This window comes from Capricornis sumatraensis, chromosome 15 (genome assembly GCF_032405125.1).
Source record: "Capricornis sumatraensis isolate serow.1 chromosome 15, serow.2, whole genome shotgun sequence".
NCBI lineage: Eukaryota > Metazoa > Chordata > Mammalia > Artiodactyla > Bovidae > Capricornis > Capricornis sumatraensis.
Window position 1 is genome coordinate 5,367,731 of NC_091083.1, and position 13,492 is coordinate 5,381,222.

Consider the following 13,492-nt stretch of genomic DNA (forward strand, 5'->3'; position numbering starts at 1 on the left):
CGAAATCAAATTGATTATATTGTTTGCAGCCAAAGATGGAGAAGCTCTCTACAGTCAGCAAAAACAAGACTGGGAGCTGACTGTGGCTCAGATCATGAACTCCTTATTGCCAAATTCAGACTTAAATTGAATAAAGTAGGGAAAACCACTAGCCCATTCAGGTATGACCTAAATCAAATCCCTTATGATTATACAGTGGAAGTGAGAAATAGATTTAAGGGACTAGAGCTGATAGATAGAGTGCTGATGAACTATGCATGGAAGTTTGTGACATTGTACAGGAGACAGGGATCAAGACCATCCCCAAGAAAAAGAAATACAAGAAAGCAAAATGGCTGTCTTAGGAGGCCTTACAAATAGCTGTGAAAAGAAGAGTAGCAAAAAGCAAAGGAGAAAAGGAAAGATATAAGCATCTGAATGCAGAGTTCCAAAGATTAGCAAGGAGAGATAAGAAAGCCTTCCTCAGTGATCCATGCAGAGAAATAGAGGAAAACAACAGAATGGGAAAGACTAGAGATCTCTTCAAAAAAATCAGAGATACCAAGGAAACATTTCATGCAAAGATGGTCATTTTGTTGATAGATCATAATTTTCTAACTATTTCAGTGTATTGCATGCAAATCAAATAAGTAAATAGCTTAATGTTATCAGAAAGCCAAATATACAAATAGAGTACAAAATTTAAAAACCACAAATAAAAAATCAAAGTTAAAAAACTCTATTAGGTAACATTTAAATTTGAAATATGTACTAATGATTTTTTCAAAATACACATTCTGTCCCCTGAGATGGCCTAAACACAGTGAGAATCCAGTCGCAGTCAGCGTTTTAGCACCCAGAGCTTGGCTTACCCTCTGCACAGGCTCCTTCGAAAAGTGCCTGATATCAGGTCTGAGGCAAGGAAAATACACATGATGTCCGAGGTACCTTTTAAACCTCAAAAATCAAGCAAGTGCTCAAAAACTAAGAGGGGAGGGTGCATGGCAAAAGCACCCAGGAGGCAACCTGAAAGGAGCCCCTGATCACATGTGGCAGAATTTGAGCTTCAGAAAGAATGATGGCTGCAACTGACTTGGACAACAGAAATTAAAGATTAAAATATTATCTCCTGTTATTTTCAAAGGAAGAAAAGAAAAAGAAAACTCAATTGCCATCTTTTGAAATAATTATTGTTCCAACTCCTTAACGACAATATATGTAATTAAACAAAAATCATTAAAAAATTGTCCTGCCTTTTGAGGAGGAATTCTAGTTCATCTCCACATCTTCCTTACAGAAAAATGCTAGCTAAATAAGGAAGCGTTACCTCCAAAGAGATAAGCAAGACTCATCACATTCATGAAAGGGTTCTAAGGAATTTTTAGGTGGATAGAATTTTACCCCTTAGAATAACTGTTGATTTCAAAAGAAAAAACATTAAACAAAATTGAGGTCTGTTAGTTACTACTTTTAGCCAAGTGATCAGTCTTAGAACCAGATAATGCAACCGCCTGGCACTTGGTGCCCTGAGGCAATGCGAGATACGTTGGGCTGGCCAAAAAGCTCACCCAGCTGTATCTAAAGCAGGTAGTTAGTGGAGCCTGCTGCATAACCCAGGGAGCCTGGCCTGGCCCTCTGTGATGACCTGGTGGGGTGGGACACGGAGGGGGTTAGTGGAAAGGCTCAAGAGGGAGGCTCCATGAAGCTGCAATGGATTTGCTTTGCTTTACCCCAGGGGACAACACATTTGTGAAGCAATTACCCTCCAGTTAAAAAAAATTTTTTTAATAAGTTCTTTTAGGCTTTTCTGCCTGAATAAACTTTTGGCCAACCCCCAAAAGAGTTCCTACTGACTATTCTTCCCCAAACAAATGTTTAATCTCTGTCTAACCAAGCCTATATTCTTAACTTCCAGTTTACAGACAATTTAGGGCTTCTAGGATCAACTTAAATGACACCATAAGGAAATAATCAGACAAATTCAGATTGTGGGAATTTTACAAGGAAGTTGAATAGGGTTCTTCAAAGAAATCTAAAGTCATAAAAAATGTAAAACAATAAATAATTCAAGTGTTAAGAATGAGAAAGACATAACAATCAAATGCAAAACGAACTTTGAATTTTAGTAAAAAAAAAAAACTAGAAAAAACTAGGAAGAGTAATAATGGGGAAAATTGAACATGGATGGGTGTTAGCTAATATTAAGGAATTATTAATTTCTTTAAATGATTAAGATATTGCCACTAGGTAGGAAAATTGTCCTTATTTTTAACGGTAAATGCCTTGATGTCTGAAATTTATTTTCAAATGATTCACTCCAAACTATAATGATAAACAATGACAATACACAGGTGGCAAAAGATTAAAGTAAATTGAGGGTTTTTTCTGGGTATTTTAGGTGTTATTTTTTCAGTTTTTGGCTCTACAGTGCTGCAGTAAGTCGGAGAAGGCGATGGCACCCCACTCCAGTACTCTTGCCTGGAAAATCCCATGGACAGAGGAGCCTGGTAGGCTGCAGTCCATGGGGTCGATAAGAGTTGGACAAGACTGAGTGACTTCAATTTCACTTTTTACTTTCATGCATTGGAAAATGACATGGCAACCCACTCCAGTGTTCTTGCCTGGAGAACCCCAGGGACGGGGGAGCCTGGTGGGCTGCCGGCTATGGGGTTGCAAAGAGTCAGACGTGACTGAAGCGACTTAGCAGCAGCAGCAGCTGCTGCAGTAAGTATGTTAGTGTTTCCATCCTTACAAGTTAGTATTTTTATTTCTCTGGGCCAGATTCCCAAACGTGGAGTGCTGAGTCGAGAGCTATGTACATTTTCCTTTTTATAAATATAATCAGATTATTGTCTAATGTTTGAAAGTGTCAGTTACCCACTAGATGTTACTGCTTCTCTCAAAAAAAAAAAAAAATTTACCAGTATAATGCCCTTTAAAAAGACGTTGGGCTATTGCACATCCCTGATTGCTAGTGAGAGTAAACATCTTCTCATATATATATTGAATATTTGCTTTTCTTCTCCTATGAACGCTTGGGTTTTGCCCATTTTCCAGAAAAGGCTATTTTCACTTAGATGAATATACCTATAATACTTGCAGCTTATGATTTTTCTCTCTTGCTTAAACTGTCTCTGTGTGTGCATGAGTGCTAAGTCGCTTCAGTCGTGTCTGACTCTTTGCAGCACTATGGACTGTTGCCTGCCAGGCTTCTCTGTTCATGGGATTCTCCAGGCAAGAATACTGAGTGGGGTTTCATGCCCTCCTCCAGGGGATTTTCCTGACCCAGAGGTTGAACCCATATCTCCTGTGGCTCCCGATTTGCAGGCAGATTCTTTACTACTGAGCCACCTCTGAAGCCCCATGGTTATACAATTATTTCCCTAAGTATTCTCTGCAAACTCTTATTGCTTTATGTTTTATGTTAAGGTCTTTGATCTACTTCATTGGGTAAAATGACTTGAATTGCACGTGAGGTCAAATTGTGACTATCTTCTTAATATCTGTGAATTTTTTGTAGCATTTTTTTTAAGCTTCAGTAGTTCTTCTATCTTCATTGTCCTACTGTAGCTCATTATTCTCTGATTTTGATTTGTTTCCTTAAAAAATTGGTTTTGATTATATCACTTTAATAACTCAGTCATCTGGCTTATTTTTTATTTATAACACATTTATACTATACTGAGTGTTTGAATTCATTTGTAAACCAATCTCTAAGAGTAACTTTGCTTTCTCCTTGGTTTTCACTTATATTTATGTATCTAAAAACCTTGCTTAACTAGATCAGATCTCTATTTCTTAAGGCAGCTGAAAAAAATACCAGAGACAGAAGAGCTCTGAGTTTAAAAATGTTGGACAATATGATCAGGGAGCACCGAACACATTTGAACTTGACTGTGTTGCCTTTTCCTGCTTACTTTTCCAGAGTTCACAGAAGCAATGAGTGGGTAACATCTTTTGAAAAATCAAGTAAGAAATTTAGAAATTGAGTCTAGCTAGTCAAATTGGAGAACTCAGTCTATAGAACAAACTCTGACTATGCCTTTATGTATTAATATCTGAGTATAATGTAACAATTTGCCTTAAAATTGGAGGTTAAATCTGACAGTGTTCTTCCCTCTTTTTTCCCATTTTCTAAAAATAGATCTTACAAACCTAAGGTCAAGGGAGCTCATGTTTACTAATATAGACAAGCTCCAAGGTGTATCCTGCAAAATCAACCTTCCCATGACGATCTGTTCTGCGGTGATTTTTCCCTCAACAATGTGTTTAGAGATCATAGCAATAAAAAGATGGCACCAACCGAATAAAATTGTGTGTGATTCATGGATTCCCCCCACTATATGTTATCGTCATAATACGGTTGATCTAACAAATACCCATGAAACTTGAAGTGGTATAAAGCAAGCACTTCCTGAGCTCATGAGTCTGTGAACTGGCACGGCAGTTCTAATCTGGGCCAGCTGATCCCAGTAGCCTGGCTCTAGTCTTTGTTTGGCTGAGGGGTCAGTGAAGGGCTGGTTGGTTTATAATAGCTCCATTTTTATGTCTGGTGTTTGAAGTGATGAAAAGAGTATAACTGGGCCATGTGTCTCCTCCTCCAGCAGGGTAGCTTGTGCTTCTTCACACAACAGCTGAATAAGCTTCCGACAGTGAGAGTGGACACACAAAGCTTTTTGAGGTCTAGGCTCAGAACTGCATACTGTGTCTCTGACTTATTTTACTGGACAAAGCAAATCACAAAGCTTCCCCAGACTCAGGAAAATGAAAAATATGCCCCACTTTTGGTGGGAAAAGCTGCAAAGGTTATGACTACAAGGAGGGGTGAAGAATTGCTGCCCATTTGTACAGATCTATGCAGAACACAAAACTTGAGTTGCACAGAATTGAAGCTCAACATATTTGAGTACATGAACCATAACGTGGCAATTAGATGGGAGATCATCCCCCTGGACACGAGCAGGGAGTAATCAAGAGCAAATGGTGGTGATCCGTGGAGCTCATGATTGTAGGGAGAGAAAAATGAAGAGGGATCCACACTGAAATTCCGCAGTGGGACCCAAACTCTCAGGTCCTCTGATCTCAGTCACATTTAAGTCTGTGAGGAGAGAAGTTAGAAACTCTCCACAATAGGACTCATGAGTGTGAACTGAATTGATTGCCAATAATAAAAACTCAGGAGATCTTACATGAAAATTTGCATGTCTGACTTCTCTTGAAAATTAGAATCTGGCAAGCTTCTGTCTGAGCTGAGGGCCTGGCACCCCTGTTAGACCTTTTAGACTGGCGTGTCCTCCCCAACGCCCACTTCCTTGCACACAGCCCACTTCTCCTATTTTCCTGACTTGCCTTTTCCCCCTGAACACCTGACTTTGCAACCCTTGGACCAGAATAGCTCTAGATTCCTAATCAATGGGGCTTTTAGGAAACAGAGCCGGATCCTGCACTGCATAGTTTTCATGTTTTCTTACAATGAATAAGTGTTCCATTTACAAGAAAAATAAACAAAAAAAGAAACGCTCTAAGTTTAAATTCAATAATAAATGCACTTTTGTAATTCACTAATAAATAAAAAGACTTTTTAAAAAGTGAAATATATGGCATTTAATGTACATTTAATTTAGTTTATAAATTAATCATTTTAATTTATTACAATAGTTTAGAGCATAATAAAATCTACTACTAACCCATGATAAAAGGAGGAATCTACCAAAATTATAGTTTAGCCACAATTGGATCAATTTTTAAATTTAAAAAATTATTACAATTAGATTATTATTATTAACATGATATTGTGATTTATAATAAGGAATATGCATTTGGTCTTCATCCCAGTTCCTGCCACAGAACTCCTGAAATCCTTGGAATTCCTAAGTATTAAGAGCAATAAATGTGTCTTCTATTATGTTGCTGCTGCTGCTGCTGCTGCTGCTAAGTCGCTTCAGTCGTGTCTGACTCTGTGTGACCCCATAGACGGCAGCTCACCAGGCTCCCCCATCCCTGGGATTCTCCAGGCAAGAACACTGGAGTGGGTTGCCATTGCCTTCTCCTTCTGTTATGTTAGAGAAGTAATTTAGAGGAAGTACCTAAGGATTGGACTAGTTATCAGGGGAACCATTCTAGTGATTGGAGGGTTGATACTTTCAGGTACTCCTCCCAACCTGTGGAGAGAGAAGAGGGTCTGGAGATGGAGTTCAATCACCAAAGGCAGGGAGTGACATCAGTCATGACTACATAGGAAACCTCCACAAACCCAAAGAACTGGGTTCAGAGCTCTTCAGATTGGTGAACAGGTGGAGACTGGGCAGAGGGGCCCACCTGGAAAGGTCATGCAAGTTCTGTGCCTTTTTCCCATACCTTGTTCGATACATCTGGCTGTTCTTAAGTTATATCAGTTTATAATAAACCTATGATCTAGGAAGTAAAATGTTTCACTAAGTTCTCAAAGAAACAGATCCCAGTGAGGGGCTTCTGGAAGCCTCCAAACTAGAGCAGATCAGGCAGAAGTACAGGTGGCAACCTGGACTTAAGATCGGCATTAAAGCTGGGTGGGGGTGAGGGCAGGTCACAGTCTTGTAGACTGGGCTCCTAAACTGTGTAATCTGATGCTATCTCCAGGTAAATCAGGTCAGAATTGAGTTTAATTGTAGGACACCCAGCTGGTCACAGAGAACTGCTTGGTGGTGTGGGAAAAAATAACCACATGTCTGAACTGGGCAGAAAATCATAATTATTAAAATTAGATTATTAAAATATTATTAGAAAATGTTAGTTTAAGTGGTTTTTTTGGCATTTTCTCACATTTCACTTTTTTTTTCATAAATTAAAAAAAGTACCAGCCTACCAGGCACCATGGCGTCTTATCTACCAGTCATCTAGGAGAAATTGGTTGCTAGGTCAGGTACAATATATTTATAGTTGAAGGCTGCCCAAACTAGCCTAAATGAACTCTGCTGTTTCTTAAATGCAGGGCTCCATGCTTTTTCTCCCTTTCCCTACATTCCTTGGAAGCAAAACTTTAATTGTCCATGTTGCTGAACTGAAACTGAGGCAAATCCATGATGAGGTCAGGATGGAGGTAAATGGAAAACATCAGACTCCACACTGAGATTTCACTTATGCCTGAGTGTGACAGTGTAAAAACCCCAACCTGGGGAGGAACTGGCCATGGTCTTCTTGCGTCTGATCCTCCCACGGTTTGTCCCCTGACCCTGAGGGTGGAGCTGTGTGTGAAGGTGACTTGACCCATCACTGCAATGTGATTCTCAAGGCCCTGTGGGTATCACTGTCATAGCACATTTCCTTCCTGGCTTATTGGAATTCATATGCCAGCAAAACATATTCATAAATGCTCAACATTTGATATTTGAGGAGGATAGAGAACTATCAATACTCAGGCCAAGCAACTTTATTAGGCACTTTTTGATATGAAAAGAAAAAAAAAAGTCGTTTAAACATATCCATAGTTCAAGACTCTTGGGTCCTCTTGTTTTTCAAAATTCATAAATTTGCTGATTTTAGAAAGAGAATATGATGCATATACCATAAGCATGATATACCCCAAGGGGGCCTGGGTCACCCTCATAATCAAGCAAATTGATATAGCTACAGTACCATCTATGGATATTCACATGAAGTGGGGTTAAACAATGATTACAAATAGCCTTATGATTATAAATACCCTTACGATTATAAAGTAGAAGTGACCAATAGAATCAAGGGATTAGATCTGATAGACAGAGTGTCTGAAGAACTATGGATGGTGTTTTGTGACATCGAACAGGAGGCGGTAATCAAAACCATCCCCAAGAAAAGAAATGCAAAATGGGAAAATGGTTGTCTGAGGAAGCCTTACAAATAGCTGAGAAAAGAAGAGAAGCAAAAGGCTAAGGAGAAAAGGAAAGATATATCCATCTGAATGCAGAGTTCCAAAGAATAGCAAGGAGAGATAAGAAAGCCTTCCTAAGTGATCAGTGCAAAGAAATATACGGAAACAATAGAATGGGAAAGACTAGAGATCTCTTCAAGAAAATTAGAGATACCAAGAGAACATTTCATACAAAGATGAGCACAATAATGGACAGAAATGGATGGACATAAAAGAAGCAGAAGATATTAAGAAGAGGTGGCAGAAGAACTCTACCAAAAAAGATCTTAATGACCCAGATAACCATGATGGTGTGATCACTTACGTAGGGCCAGATGTCTTGGAGTTTGAAGTCAGTGGGCCTTAGGAAAAATCACTACAAACAAAAATACTGGAGGTGATAGAATTCCGGTTGAGCTATTTCAAATCCTAAAAGGTGATGCTGTGAAAGTGCTGCACTCAGTTCAGTTCAGTTGAGTTGCTCAGTAGTGTCTGACTTTTTGTGACCTCTTGGACTGCAGCACGCCAGGCCTCCCTGTCCATCACCAATGCCTGGAGATTACTCAAACTCATGTCAATCGAGTTGGTGATGCCATCCTACCACCTTATCATCTGTCGTCCCCTTCTCCTCCTTCCTTCAATCTTTCCCACATCAGGATCTTATCCAGTGAGTCAGTTCTTTGCATCTGGTGGCCAAACTATTGGAGCTTCAGCTTCAGCATCAGTCTTCTCAATGAATATTCAGGACTGATTTCCTTTATGATTGACTGGTTCGATCTCCTTGCAGTCCAAGGGACTCTCAAAAGTCTTCTCCAAAACTACAGTTAAAGCATCAATTCTTTGGCAATCATCTTTCTTTACAGTCCAACTCTTACATCCATACGTAATTACCGGAAAGACTATAGCTTTAACTAGATAGACCTTTGTTGGCAAAGTAATGTCTCTGCTTTTTAATATGCTGTCTAGGTTGGTCACAGCTTTTCTTGCAAGCAGCAAGAATCTTTTAATTCTATGGCTGCAGTTCCCGACTTGAGAGATCAGTTTTCATTTCAGTCCCCAAAAAAGGCAATGCCAAAGAATGTTCAAACTACCACACAATTGCACTCACCTCACAAGCTAGGGGTCGCAAAGAGTCAGACACAACTGAGCAACTAACACACACTTCACACGTTGGTAAAGTAATGCTCAAAATTCTCCAAGCCAGGCTTCAACAGTACATGAACTGTGAACTTCCAGATGTTCAAGCTGGATTTAGAAAAGGCAGAGGAAGCAGAGATCAAACTGCCAACATCCGCTGGATCATCAAAAAAGCAAGAGAATTCCAGAAAAATATCTACTTTTGCTTATTGACTATGCCAAACCCTTTGACTGTGTGGAACAAACTATGGAAAATTCTAAAAGAGATGTGAATATCAGACCACTTTACCTACCTCCTGAGAAATCTGTATGCAGACAGAGAAGCAACAATTAGAACTGGACATGGAACAACAGACTGGTTCCAAATTGGGAAAGAAGTATGACAAGACTGTATATTGTAACCCTGCTTATTTAACTTATATGCAGAGTACATCATGCAAAATGCTGGGCTGGATAAAGCATAAGCTGGAATCAAAATTGCCAGGAGAAATATCAGTAACCTCAGATATGCAGATGACACCACCCTTATGGCAGAAAGCAAAGAGGAACTGAAGAGCCTCTTGATGAAAGTGAAAGACGAGAGTGAAAAAGCTGACTTAAAACTCAACATTCAAAAAATGAAGATCATGGCATCTGGTCCCATCACTTCATGGCAAATAGATGGCAAAACAATGGAAACAGTGACAGACTTTATTTCCCTGGGCTCCAAAATCACTGCAGATGGTGACTGCAGCCATGAAATTAAAAGGCGCTTACTCCTTGGAAGGAAAGTTATGACCAACCTAGACAGTATATTAAAAAGCAAAGACATTACTTTGCCAACAAAGGACCATCTAGTCAAGGCTATGGTTTTTCCAGTGGTCATGTATGGATGTACAGGTGTGCTGCAGTTTTGGGGAATCACATGAGTCGGACATGACTGAGCAACTGAACTCAACTGAATGTAAGGATGTGAGAGGTGGACCTTAAAGAAAACTGTGCACTGAAGAACTGATGCTTTCGAACTGTGGAGTTGGAGAAGACTATCTGAGAGTCCTTTGGATTGCAAGGAGATTAAGCTAGTCAATGAAAAGGAAATCAGTCCTGAATATTCTTTGGAAGGACTGATGCTGAAGCTGAAGCTCCAATACTTTGACCACCTGATGCGAAGAGCCAGCTCATTGGAAAAGACTCTGATGGTGGGAAAAATTGAAGGCAGGAGAAGAAGAGAATGACAGAGGATGAAATGGTTGGATGGCATCACCGAGTTGATGACCATGAGTTTGAGCAAGCTCTGGGCGTTAGTGATGGACAGGGAAGCCTGGTGTGCTGTAGTCCATGGAGTCGCAAAGAGTCAGACATGCCTGAGCGACTGAACTGAACTGATAAATAGCCTTATATCAATTAGTGTCACAAAGACCATTTTGTGACAAATTTTTAAGTTTCTTAATTTCAGAACCTTGGAGATTTTAGAATTGCAGATAAGGGATTACTGATCAGTATTAAATAACAAAGTTTGGCCATACTTCCCTGGCATAGAAGCAAGAACAAAAAGCAAGTGAGCTAAAGCGGATCTTTTCAAGCTGCTGGCGCTGTCCAGAATATGAGTGAGAAAAGGGAATCAGGACATGGTGGGCCAGGTGCCCTGAGGACTGTCTGTGCCCTCGGCGTTCCAGGGTTCAGACTGCCCTGAAGTTGGAGATGGAAGACATACAGCCAAGTCAAGACCAAAGCAAAACTGGGAGCTCAGAGTAGAACCAAGACAGGAAGATCATCAGGGTGTCTGAATCAGGGATCAATCAGTCACATCCACATGGGAATTACCCGTGAGTTGCTGAGAAATGCAAGATTTTGGGCATTTAGAAAAAGCATTTGGTCTCACACGCGGCTTCCAAGATTAAGCCCCCTGCTTACCATTCAATAAACAAAGGGAATTTTATTCAAGATTCTGGGTTTCAATTGAACTCTGCTCAGCAGAGCTTCCCAGCAGGCAGCACCCGTCTCCCCTCACCCCACTTCAGCCAGACTCCAGGCTTTTACCTGTTTTATGGCTGAGGCCACCATACGTCTGCATTTGAAGAAAGGTTCTATAATTTTGAAATACTGAAAGTTCTCCAGAACATTAAACAGATAAATCTGAAGGCAGTTTAAAATGCAACAGAAACAGTTTACGAGGCAAATAAAAATTAGAATTAAAAAAGGAATCAGAATAAAGAGATGATAAAAGAAGTCACTATAGAAGTTCAGGTTGGTTGCCTAACTATGCCAGGTTTGTGAGATGCACTGAGCTCCTGTTTAGAAGTGTTGGCTCCCCAGCCTCTGGGTGAGGCTGCACGTCACAAAGCCCACTCCTTGACCATCTGTCGACTCCAATTGACTCCTTGGCTCTCACAGCCTGACTTCTGGCTGACTTTGCAACCCCAGCTACCAGTAGTTGCCAGTCTCTAAATTTAAGAACTTCACATCATGGCAGATTACTTCTGTAAACTTTTTCAACAGACCCATCTCTGCATGTATGTATTTATATTAAATAAATGGCCTTTAACTTTATTTTGCCACACAACTCAGACTTGACTTTTAGGTAAGGGAAAATGACATGTCCAACTCACCTCGGTTTTACATCTTCTCTGTAGGTAACCAGTTGTTATTGTTGTTGTTCAGTTGCTAAGTCATGGCCAACTCTTTGCAACCCCCTGGACTGCAGCAAGCCAAGCTTCTCTGTCCTTCACTATCTCCCAGAGTTTGCTCGAACTCATGTCCATTGAGTCAGTGATGCCATCCAACTATCTCACCCTCTGTCACCCACTTCTCTTGCCATCAGTCTTTCCCAGCATCAGGGTATTTTCCAATGAGTTGAGCCTTCACATCAAGTGGCCTAAGTATTGGAGCTTCAGCTTCAGCATCAGTCCTTCCAGTGAATATTCAGGACTGATGTCCTTTAGGATTAACTGGTCTGATCTCCTTGCAGTCCAAGGGACTCTCAAGAGTCTTCTCCAACACCACAGTTTGAAAGCATCAGTTCTTCATTGCTCAGCTTTCTTTATGGTCCACCTTTCACATCCATATATGACTACTGGATAAACCATAGCTTTGACTAGATAGACCTTTGTCAGCAAAGTGATGTATCTGCTTTTTAATACACTACCTAGGTTTGTCATAGCTTTTCTTGCAAGGAATAAGCGTCTTTTAATTTCATGGCTGCAGTCACCATCTGCAGTGATTTTGGAGCCCAAGAAAATAAAATCTGTTACTGTTCTCACTTTTTCCTCTTCTATCTGCCGTGAAGTGATGGGACTGGTTGCCATGATCTTCATTATTTGAATGTTGAGTTTTAAGCCAGCTTTTTCACCGTCTCCTTGCACCCTCATCAAGAAGCTCTTTAGTTCCTCTTCACTTTCTTCCATTAGAGTGGTTTCATCTACATGTCTGAGGTTGTTGGTATTTCTCCCTGGAAATCTTGATTCCAGCTTGTGATTCATCCAGTCCAGCATTTCACGTGCTGTACTCTGCATAGAAGTTAGACAAGCAGGGTGACAATACAAAGCCATGACATACTCCTTTCCCAATTTTGAACCAGACAATTGTTCCATGTCTGGTTCTAACTGTTGCCTCTTGACCTGCATACAGGTTTCTCAGGAGACAGGTAAGGTGGTCTGGTATTTCCATCTCTTGAAGAATTTTCCATTGTAGGGAACCAGTGGATGACATTAAAATTAATTGATTCCTCCCCAGTCTTTGTCCATCTCTCAAAGAGCTCCTCCATGGGTGTTCACAGAAAGCTGCTGCTGCTGCTGCTGCTGCTAGGTCACTTCAGTCATGTCCGACTCTGTGCGACCCCAAATGACATAAAATCACCTTCTCTCTCTTGCTGTCTCCCAGCTACAGGTGGAACTGGAGCAAGAATACCAAGACAAGTTCAAAAGGCTGCCCCTGGAGATTTTGGAATTCGTGCAGGAAGCCATGAAAGGGAAGATTAGTGAAGACAGCAATCACAGCTCTGCCCCTCCCCTGGTGACCTCAGACTCTGGAAAACTAAACCAGAAGCTTCCTTCCAGTGAAGAATTGGAAGGAGAAAACCCAGGAAAAGAGTTTGATACCCCTCTGTGATCATTCCTGCCAGGCATTCAGAACACGCATTGTCGCTCCAGCTCCATTAAACTCTCTCTTCTTACAAAGATCACTGCCCAGGAGCATCTTCCTGAGAGGCATCCCTTAGATTAAAATCCACCTGGAGGGAGAGTTCCAGAAGGATCCATGCAGCTTCCTGTGCCCAAGCTCCATGTGTCATGTGGAAACTACTGCAGATCTGCTAGTAAAGAGTGCATGTATGTGGGCTTCTGGTTTTCTTTCTAATAGTCCATTCAAAGCAGGTAACTTCCAGGCTCCATGGAACATGTAATGAAGGATAGTGTCTTCTTTGAAGAAAAGCAAGCTCATGTTTTTATTTGAAGCTCTGTCATAAAGTATGTCAAAGTAATAGAAATAGTTGAGAAATGCATAGCATTATTTAACACTATTGCACAGCCAACT

The 13,492-nt window shown here is 40.6% G+C and overlaps 1 protein-coding gene across 1 annotated transcript in view; it reads left to right on the forward strand.

Annotated features, from left to right (window-relative positions):
- Positions 1 to 13,069, forward strand: part of PLCB1 (phospholipase C beta 1) — an 854,775-nt gene extending 841,706 nt beyond the window's left edge. The window contains exon 32 of the mRNA XM_068987480.1: positions 12,842 to 13,069. Coding sequence (XP_068843581.1) covers positions 12,842 to 13,069 — 228 coding nt within the window. The remainder of the gene's footprint in view (positions 1 to 12,841) is intronic.
- Positions 13,070 to 13,492: the final 423 nt, after the last annotated feature.